The following is a 25,550-nucleotide window of genomic DNA, read 5'->3' as shown; positions in this document are numbered from 1 at the left end:
TTAACAGGGTTATGGTGGACAAATGCCTTATTTTCACATCCATTTGTACATAGTATAGTTTAGAGTCTGCTCCAGACCAAATCTTTTTCTCATTTTTTATTTATTTTTTTAGATTTTAATGGTCCACAAGACCCAAGAAAAGGGGAAACGGATTAATCTCAGTGTTTCTCATTTTAATTTCCTTGAAAGGCAAAGACATTATAGTTTGTGGAGACGTTGATGTCTGCAGGCAATAAAGGCGGTCACGAATCTCCATCTTTATTTCCATTCATCCAAAATGTCAAGTAGAGTGAGTTCTGATGTCGACGACAGGGTCAGATCCAATAAACGAATAAGGACTGAACATTTTAACAGACCTTGGAACCTTTTGTCTTAAATCACACAGTAATACAATCTAACAGCATTAGCCCACCTAGTTATTTCTTCCCCAAAGCGCAAGCTGAAAATAGATATACGCGTCTTTTTGTGGTATACTGCCAGGCCTGGTAAATAGTTTCTCCACTACAATGATGAGTAATATATCCTAGACGCCATGATCTCATGGACCTGATGAATCCTTAGCTGTAATTACTTTCAATAATAGCTTCTTTTTTTGTTTTAAATGTGACTTTGATCCCGCAAATTTGTGTTAATTACAAACTGGCAACGATAGTAGGCCAGTGGCTCCTGATAGACCAGATGCTTTCAGTCTGACCACCTCATTACCACATCTTTACGCTGGTTGGAGTGAGGTTAAGACGGTAAATCCCGCACATCAGCCAAAATCACAAGGAGCAGTTGACCTCCGGGAAAACACATTTGTCATGCCGTGCTACAAGCATCCACTTCATTCATATTGGTGTATAGGAGGGGCGATCTATACGTCCACAACGGCGCCATTTGCAAAACTCAAGACAGGCAGATGACAGTGTTGGTCGTGGACGTTTTAGAAAGACGGAATATAGCATCCAGTCTTTTGACCACACAAGCAGGAAACTTAAATTGCGTTAAATGACTACTCTTGTGAAAAGAAAAATAATACTAAGGGTGGCTGATTGTGTTTAATGTTCACTTGTAGTGTACTTCAAATCTATTTATACTGTAGTTCACTCACTCTCTGTCTTGTTGTTCTAAACAAACGTGGCTTAATTTCAGAGATGCTCAAAGTAGGGCCCACGGGCCAAAGTTGTCCCATGGTAAGCTTTGATTTGGCCCGCCATCCATATTGAAAAGATAGCAAGAATGATGGGGAGGTGTTTGAGGCGAACGCCTTTGACAGAGATTGTCATTTCGAATTTAGCGTAACGTTTTGATTCGTTGTTTTATTGTTAAGCTACAAAAAAAGCTAGTTGGGATTAAATGATTTAATAAGATGTTGTAAATGAATCAGACTTCGTTCATTTTCCTTCGGCTTTGTCCCTTTATTCGTAAGGGGTCGCCACAGCGGAATGAACCGCCAACTTATCATATGTTTTACACAGCGGATAACATTCCAGCTGCAACCTAGTACTGGGAAACATCCATACACACTCTATCTGTGACAGTATTTATTTACATTTTAAAAGTCTGATTCATCTGCGGCACGGTGGCTCAGTGGTTAGCACTGTCACCTCACAGCAAGAAGGTTGCTGGTTTGAGCCCCGGCTGGGTCAGCTGGCATTTCTGTGTGGAGTTTGCATGTTCTATCCGTGTTGGTGTGGGCTTCCCCCATAGTCCAAAGACATGCGCTATAGGTGAATTGAATAAGCTAAATAGTCCATAGTGTATGTGTGTGAATGCAAGTGTATATGGGTGTTTCTCAGTCCTGGTTTGCAGCTGGAAGGGCATCCACTGCATAACACATATGCTGGATAAGTTGGTGGTTCATTCCGCTGTGGCGACCCCTAATTAAGAAAGGGACTAAGTCGAAGGAAAATGAAAAAATGAATGATAGGGGTGTGACGAGGCGCTACCTCCACTAGACGAGATGAGACATGAGATTGGGTTCACGAGAATGAGACGAGATGAGAATTTTACAGTATTTTGAGGAAATCTTCAATGATGAAATACATGAATGGAAAATATTTTAATTAGCTGAAAAAAAATCACAAATTGCAAAACTATTAAGGAATAAATAATATGTTATAAATATGATGAATGTTGTTTTACTTCTATTTTAATGAAATCTATGCAGTACAGGACATGCAAACACTGCTAAATATTTTGATAAAATATGAATGGAAAGTAGTGTTTATATATAATTTTACATATTAACAAAATATCTGCTAATGTAAAAATGGAAATAGATTTTTATTCAACTGAGAAAAATCACAAAATGTAAAACAATTTAGGTGCTCTTTTAAATCAACTTGTAATGAATATTATTTTACTTGCTGTGAGCTGACAGTGCTAACCACTGAGCCACCGTGTCGCCCAAAATGATTTATTCCTTCATTCATTTTCTTTTCAGCTTAGTCCCTTTAATAATCTGGGATCACCACAGCGTAATGAACCACCAATTTATTCAGCATATATTTTAAGCAGTGGATGCCCTTCCAGCTGCAACCAATCACTGGGAAACATCCATTCACACTCATTCACACACACACACTTTGGTCAATTTTAGCATACCTAATTCACCTATGCCACATGTCTTTAAACTGTAGGGGAAACCAAAGCAACCAGAGGAAACCCACACGAACACGGGGAGAACATGCAAACTCCACACAGAAATGCCAGCTGACTCAGCTGAGGCTCAAACCCGCGATGTTCTTGCTGTGAGGCGATCGTGCTACCCACTGGGCCACCGCGTCGCCCCTGTCGCCCAAAATTCAGTTAAATTAAAAAATAAAATTAAATAAATCTTAAAAATAACAATATGGTTTAACTGCAGTTTATCAAATTAATTGTCATTTAAAGCAAATTTTGACATCAGCAAGTACTCTTTTATTTGAGAATCATATTAATTAAAGGGCTTTCACAAGGCTGACAGCAGCTAGCTGCGCACAATTCTAAGATCATTTTGCTATTTATAAATTTCTCATCTGGAAGAAAGACATACACAGAAGCTTTTCTCGTTTTTTGCACCTATGCACTTTTGATAAATGACCTTAGAACTAATTTAATCGTATTTTAATGGTGAGCTGAGCACTTTAATATGCTAAAGACTCAAATGCTACCAACAAAATCTCATTTCTAACTTTTTGATTTAGTGAACTTTATGATCTCATTAAATAATTCTCTGTACAAATACCCCAATTATGGTTGGGTTTATTTGTGGGATTGAGCAGGGATTCCCAAACTTTTCAGCCTGCGACCCTCAAAATAACAATGCCGGTGACTCGTGACCCCCAATATTCTCTGAGGTGGTTATAAATACAGAAACCTTGCATGCAATGGCGCACACACACAACTGACCCAAGTCTATTTTTCGTTTAATTTTTTTAATGTATGTCAGTGCTGTAAATGTGCCAGAAAGTTTAACCTGGTATTATAGAGTCAATTTGCTGCATCTGTATCTTTAATATAATGTAATTACCCCAGGGGTCACAATCCAACAGAGCTATTAATAAGCTACTATAGTAGCTATATAGTATATAGAAACTATAAAAAAAATTTCAGTAGGTTATGGATAAAATATGGTAATTTTTATGATTTAATAAAAAATAAACAGATTTTTGGAAATCACCAGGCGACCCCCCCTTCATTGTTCCGCGACCCCTCGGGGGGTCCCGAACCCCACTTTGAGAACCACTTGGGTTGAGGACATGCCTCTTTTTAAAAATTATACATTTTATAATTTTCTTACAAATTAAATCTTACAAAATATATAAAAAGTTGCATTTTCTTGTGAGACTTACATAATTGTATTGAAGTATGTGCTGCTTAAATTGTTATTAGAGTTGGTGGTGGAACTGAAGACCTTTTGTATGATTAAGTGTATTGCAATATGTAGTTTTATAGTCAACTTATCTTCATTTTTGTTTTGATATTTTGTACCAGGTCTGTAAAATTGCACCACTGCATATTAAACTCACCACATTGAAGAATCTGTTGTGTTAAACATTGTTGACATAACACATTTTTAATATTTTAATAATTATAATTTTAATATAATTGAATAATCTGTTCCCATTTAAAACTGTCATGAATAAACTGAGATTTAGTCTGTTTTTGGTAGGAACTTTAGGGAGCTTGACATACTAGTATGCTTTTTTTTTTTTTTTTTTTGCATGAAAAAGAACAACATGATCATTCTGCTAAACATCTTCCACAGAATAAAGGTAGCCATGTGGATTTGGAAATAGATTCTGCAATATAAACAGCACATTAAATCGACCATACAAGACATGGTCACACAATGACAACACAAGTTGACCAAAGAGATATTTTTAAAGCAATGTGAATGTAGGTGGGTCCACCGAGGGGCTCCATCGCATAACTTTAGTTGTCCTCCAGGGAGACGTCTTCATTTTATGTTTTAATTATACAGGGTGAGCTTCATGAGCAGCCTCTCATTAGTGTAATACCAAACGTGATCATTAGAGAGAGGCCAGCCTGAAATAAGATGCTCGGATATATTTATACACCCTGACCATCACCATTTCAAGGAGGATAAAGAAAGGAAAAGCTTCCCAAGGAATGTGCATTATAGGCAGGATTTAAATGGTCACTTCCATGTATATCTGAGAAAGTTTCAGGAGAGCACATCACATGCAGCTGCCACAGTTCTTACCAGGTCTAGAAAATACCATCATATCACCTCAATTTTATCAGCCTTACACTGGCTTCCATATTGATTGAAACATATTGCTTCTTAAGTACAAGGTGTTCCCTTGTAGTTATGGGGATTTGGAAATAAATACCACAGTTTATGCAGTACATTAAATTGGCAGCACATTAAATCAAGGGGTCACCAAACTAGTTCTTGAAGAGTTCCTGGAGTCCTGTAGAGTTTAGCTTCAACCCTAATCAAACACACCTGGACAAGCTAATCAAGGTCTTACTAGGTCTTAATAGATGAAGCAAGAACCTACGAGGACTTGCAGAGATGATGCCCACGCCAGGAGGACTTGAAGAGATGAGGCCAACCTTACAAGGCCTTGAAGGGATTGAAGCAAGATGAAGCAAGACCCTACGAGGACTTGAAGAGATGATGCCCACGCCAGGAGGACTTGAAGAGATGAGGCCAACCCTACGAGGCCTTGAAGGGATTGAAGCAAGATGAAGCAAGACCCTACGAGGACTTGAAGAGATGATGCCCACGCCAGGAGGACTTGAAGAGATGAGGCCAACCCTACGAGGACTTGAAGAGATAGTCAACCCTGCGAAGCCTTGAAGGGATTAAGGCAATGCTACAAGGAATTGAATAGATGAAGCCAACCCTACAAGGAGTTAAAGAGATGAAGCCAACCCTACGAGGACTTGAAGAGATGAAGCCAACCATATGAGGCCTTGAAAAAATTAAGGCAGTGCTACAAGGACTTGAAGAGATGAAGCCAACCCTACGAGGACTTGAAGAGATGAAGTCATCTCTACAAGGCCTTGAAGAGATTAAAGGAACACTACAAGGACTTGAAGAGATGCAGCCCACCATAAGATGACTTGAAGAGATGAGGCAAGGCCCTACAATGATTTGAAGAGATGATGCCCACCTTACAAGTACTTAAGAAAATTAAGCAAGACCCTTCAAGGGCTTAAAGAGGTGATGCCCACCCTACAAGGACTTAAAGAGGTGAAACCAACACTACAAGGAGTTGAAGACATTATGCCCTCTCTACGAGAGCTTGAAGAGATAAAGCAAGACCCTACAATGATTTGAAGAGATGATGCACACCCTATGAGGGCTTGAGGAGATCAAGCAAGACCCTTTGAGGACTTAAAGAGATGATGCCCACCCTACAAGAACTTGAAGAGGTGAAGCCAACGCTACAAGGAGTAAAGACATTATAACCTCCCTACGAGGGCTTGAAAACATGAAGCAAGACCCTACAATGATTTGAAGAGATGATGCCCACCTTACAAGGACTTAAGGAGATCAAGCAAGACCCTTCAAGGACTTAAAGTGATGATGCCCGCCCTACAAGAACTTGAAGAGGTCAAGCCAACGCTACGAGGAGTAAAGACATTATGCCCTCCCTACGAGGGCTTGAAAAGATGAAGCAAGACCCTACAATGATTTGAAGAGATGATTCACACCCTATGAGGACTTGAAGATATGAAGCCAACGCTATGAGGACTCAAGAGATGAAGCCAACCCTATGAAAAGCTGAAGAAATGATGCCTACCCAACGAGGACTTGAAGAGATGAAGCAAAACCCAACGAGGACTTGAAGAGATGAAGCAAAACCCTACAAGGACTTGCAGAGATGTTGGCCCCTCTACAAGAACTTGAAGAGGTGATACCCATTGTTTGAGGTCTGTGGGGACAACACAAACACTTAATACACAAATACACTTAATTTAAAATATATTATACAGATAGACATCACATTTTTGGAAGGACGCTATACACTGTAAAACTGGAGATTAACTTAACTGTCCACCCTTTACAACTTCTTAATATTTCTGGTTTTGACCGACTGTAATGTAATACTGTACCCCTTTTATAAAGCTGCTTTTAAATGATAGTTATAGGGAAAAGTGCTATACAAATAAACTTGAACTGAATTGATTTTGGGCAAGACCAAACAGAAGAGTACCTCCTCTGCATTTGCTAACTCTGAACAACAACTCAGCCAGACTGGATGTCCAAACAATGCGGTTTTCATGGATTCATTCAGCTGCACTGTATCTCGAGCCAATTCTGAATGTCCAATCTCTCTAAAGACTTTATTTGCACAGATGTTTGCAGGACCTCTGTTTGACTGTGTGGTCTTTACACAACTGATACAGGAAATTCCATACAGTGTGTTGTTTTTAAGGGCCCTTTCAGTTTGTATATGCAAGCTATGACACAATTAATTTGTTTGCGCATTCGCAACACTATCCTAAACATCCTTTACACACAGCCCACAGTTAGCTTGGAGACTGCAAACAAATTACGCTTGAGTAAGAAAAGTCACACTGCTGTAGTTTCTGACCTTCGGCTGAACCTTATAAATCAAGGTAGAGTGTGCATTGTATCTGGAGCTGAGGTAATGGGAATCTCACACTCCTATGTAGGGGTGTTCTGGGATTTTAGTATCAGCCTGGAGAGTTTCCTATCATGGAGTTTATTTAATGGGAAAATGATGGATGTGTTAGGGTGTATTCATTTTGGGATGTGTGTTTGATGGATCTAATGTGCTCAGAGTCGTTTACTGTAATAATTTAAGATCTGTGTACTTGTTGATTGTGGTACAACATTTTATTTAATTTTTTTTTATGATACTGGGCCACAAAACCAATCATAAGTGTCTTTTTTTTTAAATTGAGATGCACTGAAAGCTGAGTGGATGCTTTCCAATAATGTGCTAGTATATGACAATATTTAAGAAAAATACAACTATTTAAATATCTGTAATTTGAGGATTTAAAAGAATCAAAATACTGACAAAATCAACTTTTATATCTACTAAATCAGCGGTTCCCAAAAGGGGGGTCTTGGCCCACAAGGGGGACTCAACGAGCTCTGTGGGGGGTTGCATCATATTTAAAAAATCTAGCAATGGACAATTAAGAGAACGATCATCTTGCCTTAGTTGATTTTATCCCCTGGCTGACCAAAAAAATGGACAAATTTGTAGTTTGTCCTCCTCAAAAAACGTTTCTGATTCGTCTTCAGCAGCTAATAGTAATGACCCAAGAATACTGGACCCAGGTGAGGAAGCTCCAAACATTTCGGATCACAGCACTAGCAATACAGAAAACACGAAATGCAGGAAATACCAAGATAGTTACCTGAACTATGGTTTTATTTCATTTTCTTGTAGCAAAAAGTCCCTGACCCAGCCACAGTGCAGTATCTGCGTTAAAGTTCTTGTTAACGAATGCTTGAGGCCGTCTAAATTAATAAGACATTTGCAGATGACTCCCCAATACCAATACCCAAAACATACTGATGTTTTGCAATACATTAGGTTGTTATTTGTGCATTACCATATCTTGATATATCTTCAATATATATATATCCGCCACAGCGGAATGAACCATCAAATTATCCAGCACGTTTTTAAGCAGCGGATGCCCTTCCAGCCGCAACCCATCTCTGGGAAATATTATTTTTTTTATTTATTTATTTTTTTTTTATTATTCATTTTGTTAATGAGGTTTAAATTATGAAGAAAATGATTGTTTAACAACTGCCATGCATCTTAAATATTACCTAAAATCATTAAAATCTGATTAATGTGTATTCATGACAGATAAATTAGCGTGTTACTCCAAAATTGTACAAAAAAAAAAAACTTCATGTTTTAGGTTAGGGTGACACGGTGGTGCAGTGGGTAGCGATGTCACCTCACAGCAAGAAGGTTGCTGGTTCGAGGCTCGGCTGGGTCAGTTGGCATTTCTGTGTGGAGTTTGCATGTTCTCCCTGTGCTGTATAGGCGTGGGTTTCCTCTGTGTGCCCCGGTTTCCCCCACAGTCCAAAGACATGCACTATAAGTGAATTGAGTAAGCTTAATTGTCTGTAGTGTACAGTATGTGCATAAATGAGAGTGTATAGGTGTTTTCCAATGATGGATTTCGGCTGGAAGGGCATCCGGGTTCAATTAAATGGTTACCTGTCAAGATTGTGCCACTTCGGTCTAGTTAATTCTTGAGTCCAGACACTAGTCCTGTCTTGTCTAGTATGTTGTACTTGACTCAAGTGTTCTCGGGTCGAGCACTCATAGTTCCTGTTTGTCTTCATCTTTTGTATGAGGGTCATCTTGGCCGCGCTCATACTCGCTCTCATCCTGGTGTGTTTGTTGTTTTGTTCGTGGCATAGTGTTTACATTCTCTGCGATCTAGTCTAGTTGGTTTTGGTTGCTGTTACCAACTTCTCTTAGAGGCCTCGGCAATCAATCATTTTACTTTGATTTAATGCTTGATTTGATATAGCAGTTAAGGTTTGGGTAAGAACTAACAGATAATAATGTTTCTCTTGGTTTTAGGTCAGTGAATGCAACACTTCCATGTCATTTCTCAAAAGTGGAGACACAAGCCAGGGATGTTCTCCTGTTTACTTCTACACCAACTGCAGTATAAGTAAACATTTAGCTCTTTCAACCAGACTCTGCTCTCGGGGTTTGACAAGTTCAGTGATTAACACTTTATTTATACATTTCCCCCATCATAGGAGAGTCCAGTACAGACTCAAGTGGTATGTTTACATTATTCCTTGTCCGAAAATCTAAAAATATATTGAGCTGTCATGGTGAGAAAAAAGCATGGAATGGCACTCAAAGCTGCCTTATAATGTTTGTTCGTACTGTAGGGCTTAATTACTGAAAAGACAAATGCTCGGATCATAGTCTGGGTCATTGCACATGATTACATACCAGTCTTGACACAGTTTTTTGTCAATTCTTTGAAAACTCATTTAGCCAGAAGTAAATATCCTTTTACAGAAAAAAACAGCAGGCTTTTCAAAGAGTGAGAGTTGCTTCACTCCATCATCCATTTTTTCGTTACTCATAGTGGTTTGTGGTTAAGCATTGCAGCACTAGCCTGTAATACTATCTGAGCAATTCTAAGCAAATTTAATGCCTTTTTTTGTTTCATTTTCCTTAGAGGAAAAAATAAATAGCTTCGCCCAAGGTTCACATGGACATCCGAGAGGAAACCTTCATGTCAGCATCCCACTTGACAGACTGATTGGCAATGTCCGATCTTCCAATTAAGTCATAAAAAGCAAGTTTGTCTATCTGACCAACTTCAAAATTCATCCTTTTTAAATAACAAAGATTATAACAGCTTTGACATTCAGCACCCCAAGTGTCTTTCCAATTTCATTCCAACAAGAAGTCTAAAACCTATTTTCGTTCCTTAAAAGCAGTTCTTAATGGATACGAACTCACAGCGTGCCACAGACACGAGTCCATGGAAGTGTCTTGAACTATATAAACTGACTTACTTTATAACACTAAAGGCCAGGTTTACTAAAAGTTTGCACCAGCGCAAACTATCCTTATTGAGATACAATATAAAGTGGGTTTCTCACTAGATAAGAAGCTCTGAATTTAATACCATTGTTAAAGCCATGTCTTTTTTAATTTGCTTTAATTAAAAGACGACTTGGAACAAGCAACTAGGGTGAGTCATGTAATACCAAATCTACCAAAAAAAAATGCACTTGGTAGGTAGCGTCAGAAAGCCAGACAATGCAATCTCACAGCAATTCGTAACTTTTTGCTTTAGTGGCTAATTCGTATGAGTTTGTACGATTTAATTCTTACATTTTAGTACGATTTGCCCATCACCCAATGACTGTTTGGGTTAGGGGTGGGGTTAGGTGCCACGCCTCCTTTATAAAATCGTAAATTTTCGTACGACTGAACTCGTACGAATTCACTAAACTGACAAAACGTAAAATACTTACGTTTCCTCGTGAGATCAGGCTGATATAGACTATTCTGTCACAACAAGCGGTGAAAATTCTACACGACGGTTATAGTTTGATTGCGGTGTTAGGAGAGCAGCATTTACTGCGGATCTTTCAGTCCATAATATTGAAGTGATATTAACATAGTTTAAAGTAAATTATTTTGACTACGGTATGTCTTTAAAAACTGAAAGTGTACTGCTGATGATACTAACTTTGCCTCTGAATAAACATAAACAAAGAACACTGATCACTGATCACACACTTACCAAATCTGTTGAGACAGGACAATCAAAACGACAGGAGCCGCGTCTTTTTTAAAAGTAGACGAGCGGCAAATCCAGATTTCACCAATTCCAGATGCGAAAAGCTTTGAGTAAAAAATGTTCCTCACTAACGTATTTTTGTTGTGTGCACTAATCCACAACTAAGTCCAGCTGCGCTCTCATAGCGGGAAAATGAAAACAAAACCTTTGTTGCAGCACATTTATAAATGCAACACTGACGAACACCGTCTCCAAACATTTTTTCTTCTTCCACTTGTTTTAATTACTGTTGGCAACACAATGTAGCATCCCTCTTGCATCTGAACACTGTAACAGGTCAAAACAGTCTTCGGAGCTATCATGCATATTAATGAAGTTGCACCTCATATAAATAGAGTGCGCTGATTGATTCGAGCCAAGTCTATGGCTGTTTCTCAATTCCAAGAACACAGAGAACGGACTTGCCTTCTTGTGGAGACCGGTCTTGCCAGGTGTCCTCAAAAGAATGAACTCAGGAGACCGCGAGGGCAGAGGACGCGTCCTTTGAGAAATGAGATGCTGCGTTCTTCCTGATGGTCACACAACCTTCACGTGTTTTAAATAGTAAATTATTTAAACATTACAGCATTCATACAACGATTTATTATTTTTCCCCTTTTCAAAATATATACTTTGCATAAAAACATTTTAAATATACTCTGCACAATATAAATAAAACAGATTTTAATACGAATTTCAGCAAACAAACACCCTTATTGTGTTTATTCCTTTATTAGGATGTATCATGGTAATGTTTACTTTCACCGTTTCATTTAGGGAAACTCCTGAGGTAAATAAGTTAAATCTCTGAACTTTAATAATAAATCTAGATTAAATGCTGCGCTTCCAACCTCCAGTCGCAATGACTTCTGGGACTTCCAGAGCGAGTTCGTGGTTGTTGCTAGAGCGGATACGTTTGCGGCCAGAAGTTAACGAGAAATATTTCTATTATTTATTAAATTTATCATTTGTTGTATTTTATTAACATCTACCCCCACCCCAACCCTAAACCCAACCGTCACAGTAATGTAAAAACAGTTGTTGTACCGAGTATTAGTTATGTTATCTATTAAATTACCCAATAAAATGTATTTTTTAACGCCTACCCCCAACCTAACCCTAAACGCAACCATCACAGTACTGTAAAAATAATAATTATTGTTATACAGTGTCATTAAAAATGCTGCTTTATTAATGTGCATATCGCACTTCCGGCCGGCCGCATATCCGATCTAGACTTTACCCGAGTTCGGGCCTCAAGTCTGCATCGGTGCATCCTCGATATCAAGAACATATCCGGGATGTTTCACGCGTCCTCCGTACTTGCGATCTTGAGTATTGGAACTGAACTTAGGCAGCTGATGATGACGTTGCACGAGAACACGAGGACGCAAGACCGCTGAAGAACGCATATTAAGAAACAGCCTATCTCTTGAATTAACTCAAAGACTTCACATTGTACCCGCCGGAACAGGCAGTCAGTCTACACGCTGGATTTCACGCAAGGATCTAATCACCGTGACGCAGTTGCAAAATTTATTTTCAAACCGGAAGTACAAGTTTGCTCAAAATAACACAAAAACAGCCAACTTTCACTTTTTAGTGACATGTATGTGTTCTAATAGTGTTTATAGCAGCGAGGGACACTTATATGATCTCAAAAAATGTGTTTTGGTGTTTCATGACCGTTCAAATGAGTAAATGCCACGTGTACAGTGTTTATTTTAGGACACCCTTAAAATCCCAGTCATAAAATGAAACCTCGTCGTCCCTCCGACCAAAATGTCATTGTGCTCGAGTGAAAGGTCTAGGAAAACTTGAAAAAATTAAACATTCCAAGAGTCCCAGTCTCATAAACTTTCATCTCTCTTTCATTTGCTCTGATCCACTCATTACTATTTAGCCATCATCTAATTAATTTAGGTTTCTACGGAGTTGACAAATGTGCTGCCGTGTTTACTTACATTCTTTTCTGAACACAATGAAGGCCTAAAATACACGATTACAGGTTTCATGGGTACAGACTGTAACAGTCTACCAGAGCATGACGCCACTAATTACCTGCTTCTCTGGCCAGAATGGGCAGCCTTGCCCTACGTAACTCTATAGACATCTATAGACAGTTACAGGTTTCATGGATGCAGATCATAACAGCCTGTGCTATGGAGACATGGCTAATACATACATACGCCCAGTCCAGATTACAGCACCACAATTTACATAGATGGGCTGTGTGATATAGAGTGCTGCATGACAACTTACCTGGGCTTAATGGCCAGCTTTGACAGTTGCAAAGGCTGGTGCCTACATGAAGAAGGCTTAGCTTGATATGGTAGAGACATCATATGCATACAAGTTTTGTAATTGAAACAGACTGCGGTGTAACCACATAACTTCAATATGATTGCACTGCTTACTTAGTGGCCCTTCCACATGGCTTCTGTAGTGGTATCTTCTGCTGGCAGTCTGGCTTGATATTGTACTGTAGATTTGTTTACACACTTTTCCCTTTAGCGTGTAATTTCATTAAACTGAGATTTTTAAGTGATGAATTTGTGTATTTTACTATGACAAAAATGTAAACGAATGAAGAAATATTTACAATGAAATATATTTTCAATTATCTGACAAATTCATAGAGCTTAATGCTGGGTTTTCTCCAAGCACGGAGCGTCATGTCACTCGCTCTCATATACTCATGGAAAGCTTTTCATCTCATGCAAACTTTTTGAAATGTTTATATTTTTGCGCTCACATAAGATTTGTGCTGAATTCATGATATTTTTATTTTTTTATATTTTTGGTCATTGGCAGAAATTTACTAAACAATGAGACCACAGCTTTACCTTTAGTTCCATTTATTAACTGAGTTGATTTGTGTGGCCAAAATTGCAAATTCTGTAATATCAGAAGAACTAAAGGCTCATTGACTGTGTTAGAAGGTTGAATTTCTAATACATTCTTTTATTTAATTTTTTTTCCTTTCTGTTGTTATATGTGGTGAAACTTTCCAAATATACACTCACTGGCCACTTTATTAGGTTCACCTCTCCAACTGCTCGTTAATGCCGATTTCTCATCAGCCAACCACATGGCAGCAGCTCAATGCTTTCAGGCATGTAGACATGGTCAAAATGATCTACTGCAGTTCAAACCGAGCATCAGAATGAGGAACAAAGGTGATTTAAGTGACTTTGAATGTGGAATGGTTGTTGGTCCCAGACTGGTCTAAGTTATTCAGAAACTGCTGATCTACTGGGATTGTCATGCACAACCATCTCTAGGGTTCAGAGGGAATGAGGAAATATCCAGTGAGCGGCAGTTCTGTGGGCACAAATGCCTTGTTGATTCCAGAGGTATGCAGAAGAGCATCTCTGAATGCACAACACGTCGAACCTTGCGGCGGATGGGCTACAGCAGCAGAAAACTGCACCGAATGCCACTCTTGTCAGCTAAGAACAGGAAACTGAGGCTGCAGTTTGCACAGGCATACCAAAATTGGGCAATAGAAGATTGAAAAAACATTGCCTGGTCTGATGAGTCTTGATTTCTGCTGCGACATTCGGATGGTAGGGTTAAAATTTGGCATCAAGAACATGAAAGAATGGATCCATACTGCCTAGTACCAACTGTTCAGGCTGGTGGTGATGGTGTAATGGTGTGGGACAATATGGACCAACATCTCTGAGGAATATTTCCAGTACCTTTAAATTATTAATGCAGTTCTGAAGGCAAACGGGAGTCCAACATGGTAGTAAAGTGTACCTAATTAAGTGGCTGGTGAGTGTATATCACTAGTGATCTAAACCTTAATGGGTTAGTTCACCCAAACAATTTTATTCCGTCATAATTTGTCCACTAGTAGTCATCATTCACATATCTAGTAGTTTGGAAGTGATTTGAGCTTTTTTCTTGGACTTAAAATAAGACATTCTGATTTTGGATTTTTGAAAAAATATTATTTTTACTATTGAATTATAAGGCTACCAGTTAGAAACATTATTCAAAATATCTCCTTTTGTGTCCAACAGGTAAAAAAAAAGTCATAATGGTTTGGAACCATTTTAAGGTTTGAATAAATGAGTCAATTTTGCATGAACTATCCCTTTAAGACTAATGATGATTCACTGAATCTGATCAACATCTATGATTTATGATGACTTTTTTAATGATTTCTGTTAATACACACCACTTTTTGTTTCCTCAGGTAAAAATCACTGACTACAACTGCAAAAACAAATGCTAAAATCAGGTAATTCTAGGGTTAGGTAGATGTAGACGTCTTAATATGATTAGTGTTAGATTTATTTTAAAGGTAGCTGTCAGTTTACTATTTTGTTCATGATACAAATTTCCATTTAACAGTCAACTATACTAGAAATCTCTAAGGGTAAATATTAGCAAAATGGGCCATAAATTAATCAGATTTTAAATTACATTTAGAAAATAATGTAACATCCTGTAAAAGTATAGCACAACTGTGTTCAGAACTATATAAGTGCCATTCAGATAGCTTTAAAAGTATAAATCAACCAACAATGAAAATGAATCCACCATTTACTCACACTCAAGTGATTTCAAGAGATTCTTTTTACGGTTAAAAATGAGAATATATTTTTAATAATGTCAGAAACTGGTGGCTCTTGACTTCCATAGTAGAAAAAGGAAGACTACAGAAGTCAATGTGATGATCAGTGAAAAGCAATATGCTTAAATGACTCTTTATCATTCAATGAAGGCCAACCGTTGAGCAAATATGCGAGATGATAATTCGTCCTTTGCTCAAACAAGCTGTTAAATGGCTCTATTTGTGTTGAACTGAAGAAATAAAAGGCTTAGAACTCATTCACAAAGAATATGTCTTTGCTTCTAAAAATGCTAGACGTGATGTTTTGGAAGGGTTTGGGGGAAAAAGCACAACAGACACTCCAAAAAATTATTTTTGCTGCTTGATCAAACTACTTATTTACACTGAAAAAAATCTTAAATAAGACTTCATGGATTTGCTCAATTTTTTTAAGTTAAGTGGTCGTAAGCAATTTATTTGGGCTGAATTTAAACAAACAAATTCAGTTGAACGTTACTAAATGTTATTTGTATAACATACAACACGTATGAGGTGAGGCAGTGGCGCAGTAGGTAGTGCTGTCGCCTCACAGCAAGAAGGTCGCTGGTTCGAACCTCGGCTCAGTTGGCGTTTCTGTGTAGAGTTTGCATGTTCTCCCTGCCTTCGCGGGGGTTTCCTCCGGGTGCTCCGGTTTCCCCCACAGTCCAAAAACATGCGGTACAGGTGAATTGGGAAGCTAAATTGTCCGTAGTGTGTGGATGTTTCCCAGAGATGGGTTGCGGCTGGAAGGGCATCCGCTGTGTAAAACATATGCTGGATAAGTTGGCGGTTCATTCCACTGTGGTGACCCCGGATTAATAAAGGGACTAAACCGACAAGAAAATGAATGAATGAACACCACGTATGAATTGTTTGCAGCGATCTTGAAGACATCATTTTTTTCAGTGTATAATGGGCCGAAACAGCACACGTCTTGAGATTTTTGGGGGACAACTCAGTTGTTTAAGGTTTAATCCACTTATATTTGTTACGTTAACTTGATTTATGTTGAGACAACATGAATGAGTTGTGTAGAGCCCTGCAATTTTTACAGTGTGAAGCAAGAGAGTATCTGGACAGATAGAACAGAGAGGCAGATAGATCTGGACAGAGTGCCTGTAAACAGAAACTTGCCTCCGAGCTCTTCTGATTGGTTCACTGCTGTGGAACTAACAGTGATGAGCTGAACTGCATGTAAAAGTTGAAGTTTTTTTTTACTTAAAAAATGTGGCGCTCGCATGCTTGGCACTTCTAAAGACGCGAGCATAACTGTGTGTTGACACCGAATGCAGCAAGGGTGTCAAAGTTCGTTCTGGTCACCCTGGCGACATCGATATCTGCTTTCACAGCTCTGGCAGCAAGAACGTCAAAATCCTCAACATTGATCTTGTGTTTAAAGGAGCTGTTGCAGCATTAAGTAAATCATTCACCTTCTCGCATAAAAGCGTGTCTTCTAGCATGAAAATTTTTTTTTTATCAAATTCATTTGTCAATGGAAGATAAAGTCGTTGCGTGTGATGTGGCTTTGCTCCACTTATCCAAAGTGTGAAATCCACTAAATGTCCTATTGTTCAGTCCCAAAAGACTCATTCGCACCAAACATGTTGAATCATAGCTGAAAAGAACAGTCCATTCGATACACAATGATTAGACAAACTGATTTGGTTTATAAAATTATGAGTAGCACTACACCATATAACCATTTTAATGTAATGCTGACATTAATGTGGCAAAATAAATAGATGAACAGTAACAAAAGTAAAATGAACAGTGTCTTGCTAGAAATACATTCAACTATAACAGGCATTCATGTAACACACTGTAAGAGATGTGTAAACTGCAAACCTGAGTCATAACAAACGTTAACAACACTTAATAATTAATACCCTAAAGACATAGAGATTGTTTCAGTACATCGCAAAATGATTTATTTCTTATTTTTTAGCTTTATTTACCAAAGCAAATACCTAAACAACCTTAAATCGATTTATTTGGCAGGGGAAATTACTTAAAATATTAAGTCTCATTTTTTTTTAAAGAAAAAATTTTGTCAACAGGTTAATTCAAAGCCTGAAACAAGCCTATTTTCATAATTATTTCTAGTTATTGTCCAAAGCAGAAACATAACAAATAAGTAAATATTAATAAATACATACTATTGCAATACATACTATTACAACTTTCCACTCATATGAAAAAGTTTGGCCACTTCTGGTTTAGAAGTTTCTTTTATGTTTATATATATATATATATATATATATATATATATATATATATATATATATATATATATATATATATATATATATATATATATATATTGTTTAGATATTAGATATTTGTACTGGAAAATAAAACAAAACTGAGCAATTTACACCTAAAGATCATCACTGCCCTCTTCTGGAGATACTGAGTACTACAAAAAATAAGCTTAAAAATAATCACAATAAAAAAATTTGTCTTCTTTAAAAACTAATCGTCAGAACTAGTAACCAATCAAACCAATAATACAAAAGCCAACTAAAAATCACCATACACAACAAAATACTACACATTTTGGTCCATTCTGATCAACTGGTTAGCCGTTTGCAACATCTGCATGCAAAATATAGATATTGTTTTTGCGAATTAATAAAACTAGCACAAAAAAATATAACTCTGTTTTGTAATATTAAGTTGTATATTGGTCATTCGATTCAAATGTTTTAATGCATAGTCGTACTGGCAGCTCTTAAAGGAATAGTTCACTTTTAAAATGAGAGTCTGTTCTTCACACAAACGTCATATGAGACCTTTTTTATTTTAAACAGCTGTCTTTTTTATGTTTTATTTAATATTTGTAATGCTTGTTTAGTGTTGGAAGATCGTGGAGATAAAGAACAAGACTTATTTGATTCATTTTGTTATTTTGGAGTGAGCTATTCCTTTACGTGTCATTCATAGCTTGATTTATTTGAATGAATCTGTTAAAAAATAACAAAATAAATAGAGTTGAATAAAACACGACCAGCAACAGCACACACCTGTAGCTATACTGTACGTCACAGTCTCTAAAAGCACCGTTAGTCTTCAACACCGCTGGCTTCACGTTCACATGCATTCCCGTGGATTCACAGATGGATGAAGGGCGAAGTCTTCACTTTTCACACGTTTTCACACACCGGGATGGTTAAGCTCGCTGCATAGCAGTTAGTTATTCGTCTCAAAGAACATGAAGTCCTGAAACAAATTAATTATGTGATTATTTAGCAGTAATTCTGGGACTCAGACTTTTACTTACAAGTACAGTTGTTCATCATTTATTAATGATGAATCAAACAGAAAGAGTTTCAAGGGTAATTCGATGTGTCGATACGCAAAAAAAATCCAAGGCACTCAAAAAGTAGGTGAAAAAGTTCAACTGCCTTTATTGACATGGCTTCTTAAAAAAATAAACAGGCTTAAAATTAAAATTAACACCTACAATACAATATTTCAGTGAAATTAAGTAACTTTTTAGGGCCTACATTTTTTAAGACACCCTATATAATTGATTTATTTCAATAAAGTAATGTCATTTTATAATATTGTTGTGAAACAATCAGTCAGTTTTATATTCTCCATAAGGTTATACTCACAATCAGAAAGCAGGCTCCGATCATCACTGCCTTCATCCTCACATCCAGATCCATTGGAAACTGGATGCCAAAGTTGTCTGAATCTGTGAACACCTCTCGCAGGAGTCCTGTCCACTGTTTGCTGATCTTCCCAATACTGACTTCATCCATGGTCAGAATCTTCAGTAGGGCATGACAAGTTGAAAATAAGATAGAAAACAGATATACATTATAGTTTTCAATCATTTATTTTTTGGCACGATAATGTATCAAATCCAAATACAGGCATATTTACTTGAAATATTGTATCCGCTACTTAACAGTTCCCCCTAGTGGACATTTATAGACAAAGCAGATTGGATAATAAATCTTACTGTTTCAATAAGTATTGAAAAAGTTATGTTTTAAGAACTTTCATTTAAAAAATGAATTTAGTACTGGTGATATTCAAATGTGGTTTCTGAAATATTGATAAAATGTGCATTTGTCAATGTTATTGTTCAGTAATTAAATTTAAGATTTTTATTTAAGAATTTCTCAGTTTTTAATTGAGTACAATTGTTTAAATAAATCCATAAGCAAATATAATTTTACATTTAATTCAAGCACTTTCAAGGACCTTTATTTGTTTTTAAGTATTTTCCAAGTCTTTAATCCATATGTATGAAATTCAAGTACTTTTAAGAAGCATGGGGAACCTTGGGATAAACACTGTGATTTTCACATAATGCTGAAAATTAACATGTTTAATAAAAAAATAAAATAAAAATAAAAACGTGCAAACACCTTAATGCAGCTACATTAGACTTCATGTTCTTTCTGTAAATAAATGGCCTTATTTTTAGCTATACATCACTCTTAACTTATCAGATTTAAAAGAAAGCTTTTAGAGATATTAAGGGCTGAGCAGCGACAAACAGAACAAAAATCCTTCATTTCCATTGAGAGTCAAGCATTTCTAGTGTCCATAACCATCCGATCATGAGTTGTATGAGTCGATACCTCAAAGTCGACATCAGGCAAGCAGCTCCATCCACAGAACGGCCCCTGGAGCTTGAGGACCGGCTGTCTGTGCTCATTCTCTATGGTGAACTTGGGCAGGAAAGGGTGCCATTGTTGTACAACATACCCTACTGTGTTCCCTGGAGGAGACTGGATCTCCAGCTGACAGATGGAGGAGAGAGTTGAAAACAAGCAATAAATAGCCAGACTCAGAAATATCCTAATATCATTCATCCACCTTTTTCATTCTTTGGGTGATTTATGGTAGTGACTTCCATTTATTGGTTATTTAAGTTTTCAAAAAACGTCTTGTTTGTAGTTTGCAACGGAGCTGTCCTTCAATAAAATAGTCTGCAAAGTATCAGCTCTGAATAGTCTTAAAGTCTTTGTGAATTCAAAAGGTACCAGTGGTTTAGTCCTTGCTATACGGACGTTTACTCAGTATGCCTACTTTTTTCCATGAGCTGTTTGGGTATTACCACTTCTGAGGATCAATAATTGCGTATACCCTCGGTATACTCACTTGTTTTGGTGATTACACTTCCCTAATTTATGTGTATTCGCGTCTCCTTTAACTGTCTACCAAATGTCTTTTTTAACTCACATCCTATATTTGTTGCAATTGGTGCATTTGTTTAATTTGCGCCATTCCCCGCCCGGGGAATGTAATGCCCCGCAGCAGTGAGAAAATTTCCTGAGAAGATCACAACAAATCAACTGAATGATGTCTCACTGAAACTTTCAAGTAAAGTATACATATATAGCAAATGAATCAAAGAAACATTGTCTTTCGTCGTTTCTGGATTGGATGGGTAATAGTACACCACCTTTTAGTTTAGGACTACACCACTAAAAGGTACAATATGTATTTTGCTAGCGTACAATGTTATCCTTTAGGTCAACAATTATTCTGTGCAAGTTGAGTTTGTTTTGTAATCTTCAATCAAAAAGATTGCTTGGCAGTCCTTCTCTGTTGACATTATTAGACTGTTTCAGCCACAATATTCTTAATCATTAGTTTGCTATGAGGGATTGATGAGAAAAAAGAGAGACCCAACCATCTACTCAATATTTAGTTGGAAGTATATTAACATAATGAAATTACATACTGACAACGTGTTACTATTTTTGAAATCTTTAACCTGCTACTGATTTTTTCTTCAACATGATCAAAGTAATATATTTGTATAAACCCATCCTGATCACCAAATACAAACACTCTGAAATGGGCGTTTCATTTTAGATACAGAATACATAAAGAATGACCAATTGACCAATCAGAGTACAGCTGGCTTATGGAAGGGAGGAGCTTAGAGACCTTAAAGTCAGCTTGAACCTAAAGGTCCTTATATTTTAGTATGATGAAGTATTTACAAACAGAATATCGAGTAGGGGTGGAGTTTTATTTTTACACTCCTCCTCTAATACAGGGGTTCCCAATCTTTTCAGCCTGCGACCCCAAAAATGACAATGCCAGTGACTCGGGACCCCAATATCCTCTGAGGTGGTTATAAATACAGAAACCTTGCATGCAATGGCGCACACACTCCAATAGACCCAAGTCTATTCTTCGTTTATTTTTTTTAATGTATGTCAGTGCTGTAAATGGGCCAGAAAGTTTAACCTGGTGTTATAAAATGAATCTGCTGCATCTGACGATATTGCTGTGCCTTTAATATTATGTAATTACCCCAGGGGTCGCAATCCAATAGAACTAGTAACTATAAGCTACTATAGTAACAATATGGCATGCAACTATAAACAACTATTTTTTCCCTTTAGTAAAAAATGGTAATTCTGGTGGTTAATTGAAAATAAATAGATTTTTGGAAATCACCAGGCGACCCCTCTTCATTATACCATTACCCCTAGGGGGGTCCCGACCCCCACTTTGGGAACCACTGCTCTAATAAGTCTGCAAAAGTTTTACAAACTATTTATGTGTTGAATATAAACAAACAAATTTAATTTAGCAATGTTCAACTTAATTTGTCTGTTTAAGGGTTTAAGCCCACATAAATTTTTTACAACCACAAAACTTAAAAGAAATGTGTAAATCCAAGGAATCATCTTTGAATCACTTTTTCAGAGTAGGTAGTTGTTTTTGCAGAATAAACCCTTCAGTCGTATATCAAAATATTTAAAGTGAAAAACATTTGGTATATACAGCTACAGTAAATAAAATAGTGGGTGTTTTAGATTTATAGTGTACAAATAAATCACGGATTGACAGTCATTTTTCATATTGGTTGCACCAAGGGGACCCCCAAATAAAATTCTTCTTAAGGCCCACTGAAGGCTTGGGACGGCCCTGGTTGATTCAAAGCAAGTCACATCTGTAAATAAGGGTCATTTTCTCAATTACCTCTTGCAGACAACACGGGAAGAAGCAGGACATGCATTTGAGAGGACGGTTGACCGTGATGATCTCCTGTCCGAAGTTATCGAGGACACGGATGGTGAAGGATCTCAGCGGGCCGCAGCACTGACGGGTCAGACAGTCATTCTCCTCCACCGCATAGAAAACATTCTGACCGAGTGAGTTACGGATCTCATATTTGTTGTTGCTCTCGAAGCCTGCCAAAGCTGCACACAACCATACAACAGATACATTCATTATTAAGCAGTGTCAGTTAATGAATGAAAGCATATTTAGCATTAGGGCAATCTATAAAAGGCATTATGGTATTATTGGTAATCAACTGTCAGACGTACCTTCAATAAGCTCAACCTTCTGTTTGATGAGAAGTTGATCTACCTGAAAGAGTAGGAAGAATTGGTGTTTTACTTGAATTTACATACGTGTGTAGAGGAGTCAAAGACATTCATTAAAATTTACAAAAGAGATTCTATATACCAAGAAAGCACAATATATTACTACATTTCTATTAATGTTTCAAATAATTTTCTAAAAAATGATGTGAAATAATGCTGTTTTGTCATTCAGCATGCCAGATATGTAAAAATGAAACAACATAGTTATTATTACAGTACTTACAATATATACACATTTTATTCTTAGATTTATTTGATTAAAAACTTCTTAATGACAAACAGGTAAATCCTGGAGGATAGTATTAAGTTATTAATAATATTTAAAACAAATTAAAACAGATTAGTATATTGGTTTAGGTCCTTTTAGCTCATTTTTAAAATAACCTAAAATTTGTAACATAACTTGCTTAGATTTATGCCTTTTAGGGAGCAAAATATACATTTCACATGAAATTTGGAAATAGTATTCTGTGTCCTTTACATTAGCAATAATGAGTGAAAAAGATAAATCTGTTCTCCAAAGCATTCAAGATTTATAAAAGAAAATTGCAATTAAATGTTTATAGCTAAACAGTTGTTAACAGGTTATAAATGCATTATAACTGCTACATAAATTGTGTGTGTGTGTGTAATATATATATATATATATATATATATATATATATATATATATATATATATATATATATACATATATATATATATATATATATATATATATATATATATATATATATATATATATATAAATTTTATGTATATCTTTATGCGTATCAAAAACAAGAAACACACACACACACACACACACACACACACACACACACACAGTGCTCAGCATATATAAGTTTACCCGACACAAATCTTTTCAATTCCTATTTTTAATGGGACGCTATGCAATATTATATTTGTGCATTTACATTAGATTAGTCAGTATTGAAGAAAAATCTGGAGCTTATTTAACAAAATAACTCACAATAACGGTCCAAAAACTAATACAGTCAAATTTGTTATTGAAAAATATCAAATAAAAATTTTAAAAAAGAGGAAAAATCAAGAGAAGCAAAAATAAAGGAAAAAGTTTGTTGAAATTTTGAAGGTTGAATTGTTTATTGTTTTTTTTTTTTTTTGCAATATTTTGCTTAAATTTAATTGTATTATCTTTCAATTTCTAAATGTTTGGTGACTAAAATATTATTTTAATAAATATGTTTGATAAATCTGCTTTGTTTCAATGCACCAAAATACATTGCCTATATTCACTGAGAAATGGAGAATAATATTTACTTTCAAAATGGGGTGTACTCAATTATGCTGAGCACTGTATATATAATATGTCCACAAAATATATGTTTCTAAATGTGCCTTGCAAGATTTTCAGTGCACTAACTGTTGTTACACTAAATGGCATTTTAGACTTCTTTTTCATTTCATTTATTTATTTACATTTTTTTTTTTTGTACAGACAACTTTAATTTTCACAATATACATATTTATTATTTCGAATATGGTATTGATGGTGTTCTGACCTGTGTGAGGTACTCCAGTCCTGGTGGACAGCCTGGTATTCCTGGATTGGGAACCATATACATGTTCATAGGCTGCATGGTGGCCTTTCCTTGTGGTAAAGATGAGGATAACATTTTAGCACCAACTACAGGTCATTATTGACAAATAGCATGGACACATGACGCAATTAATTTAATTGATAGATCAATAACTAATTATTAAAAATATAAATATATTACACACGACCACTATCAATAAATATTTACATATTAGAGCCTTATGCATGATTATTCAATAAATCTGAAATTATATTACAATCATAAAGTTATGTTTTCAGGAGCGCAATAGTCAACCACTGAGAGGACAACAACATGACAGAACAGCCGACACAGATAGCTTACAGATATTGAAATCATGTACTGTTTCTGGTATTGTGAGTACCCTTAAAGCAAAAAGGAAACATACTGAGTCTGTGTTCGGTCAATAGATGACTAATATGAGAACACGACCACAGAAACAGTCATGTTTGTCATGGAGCAAGTGCGTTCAAGGCTGCTATTCTTGTAAGTTAGTAACTGAGCAGATTTCTCCCTCACACGAATTAAAAAATCTAACCTATGCTTTACAAACACTGTGAGGTTTGCGGAGGGGATAAATATGCAGCACGAAATCTATTTCTAAGATCAAAACTCACCTGCTTCTTCTTATGATAAGGAGTGTAACGGGCTGACTTAAGAGTCTCGACACCATATTAAACCCCGCGTCCTATTGGCTGGAATGCTGCTCACATGACACAAAAGTCTTTCTACGTCATGCGCGTTCGGTCGAGATTTCCCGGAAGTGACTCGAGAAATCCTACTATGCTACTGAATATTAATGACGCATCCCAACGTTTGTCCCATGATAAATTCTGATTGGCTGAAAGGCAGACGTTTTATGGCAAGCCGTTTTAACATTTACTACTTTGTTTTGACCATCCATAAATATATTTAGAGATATCTCTAATTATATTTTGACTAGTCATAATTATAATTCGACTAGTCAGAATGACAATTAGAGATATCTGCAATTACAATCGTACTAGTACGAAATCAGATTGGAGATATCTGCAAATATATTATGACTAGTCATATTCCTCCATTGACTTCCATTGAAAAATATTTGCAGATATCTCTAAATGAGTTTTGACTAGTCGCAATTATAATTAGAGATATCTCTAAATGAATTTCGACTAGTCACAATTGTAATTAGAGATATCTCGTTTAAAGTTTTGACTAGGAGGATCATTCTTTGGA

The 25,550-nt window shown here is 36.5% G+C and overlaps 1 protein-coding gene and 1 long non-coding RNA gene across 11 annotated transcripts in view; one reads left to right on the top strand and one right to left on the bottom strand.

The window, feature by feature from the left end:
- The window catches only part of LOC137489281 (uncharacterized), a 602,555-nt gene that overhangs the window by 409,274 nt on the left and 167,731 nt on the right, over positions 1–25,550 (top strand). For all 10 annotated transcript variants that reach the window (XR_015524713.1, XR_015524716.1, XR_015524720.1 and 7 more), the window contains one exon: positions 22,349–22,512. This is a non-coding gene — a long non-coding RNA (uncharacterized LOC137489281). The remainder of the gene's footprint in view (positions 1–22,348; positions 22,513–25,550) is intronic.
- On the bottom strand, positions 17,024–25,025 carry si:ch73-206p6.1. The gene is made up of 7 exons (XM_087309072.1): positions 24,950–25,025; positions 24,276–24,364; positions 22,690–22,732; positions 22,340–22,560; positions 19,975–20,136; positions 18,994–19,152; positions 17,024–18,595 (listed from the first exon to the last, which is right to left on the bottom strand). The coding sequence occupies exons 2-7, from the start codon at positions 24,351–24,353 to the stop codon at positions 18,566–18,568; spliced, it is 693 nt and encodes a 230-aa protein (XP_087165198.1). The 5' UTR covers positions 24,354–24,364; positions 24,950–25,025; the 3' UTR covers positions 17,024–18,565.

The sequence above is a fragment of the Danio rerio genome, chromosome 24 (genome assembly GCF_052040795.2).
Source record: "Danio rerio strain M-AB ecotype USA chromosome 24, GRCz13ab, whole genome shotgun sequence".
In the NCBI taxonomy this organism is placed as follows: domain Eukaryota; kingdom Metazoa; phylum Chordata; class Actinopteri; order Cypriniformes; family Danionidae; genus Danio; species Danio rerio.
Note: the sequence above shows the minus strand (reverse complement) of the source record. Positions and strands in the feature narration are given on the sequence as shown.

Coding starts and splice junctions, on each gene's coding strand:
- si:ch73-206p6.1 (XM_087309072.1), bottom strand. CDS start 24,353: ATGCAGCCTATGAACATGTATATGGTTCCCAATCCAGGAATACCAGGC. Junction 22,733..24,275: donor GACTGGAGTACCTCACACAG/GTCAGAACACCA, acceptor CTACTCTTTCAG/GTAGATCAACTTCTCATCAA. Junction 20,137..22,339: donor TCCCGTGTTGTCTGCAAGAG/GTAATTGAGAAA, acceptor TCCATCTGTCAG/CTGGAGATCCAGTCTCCTCC.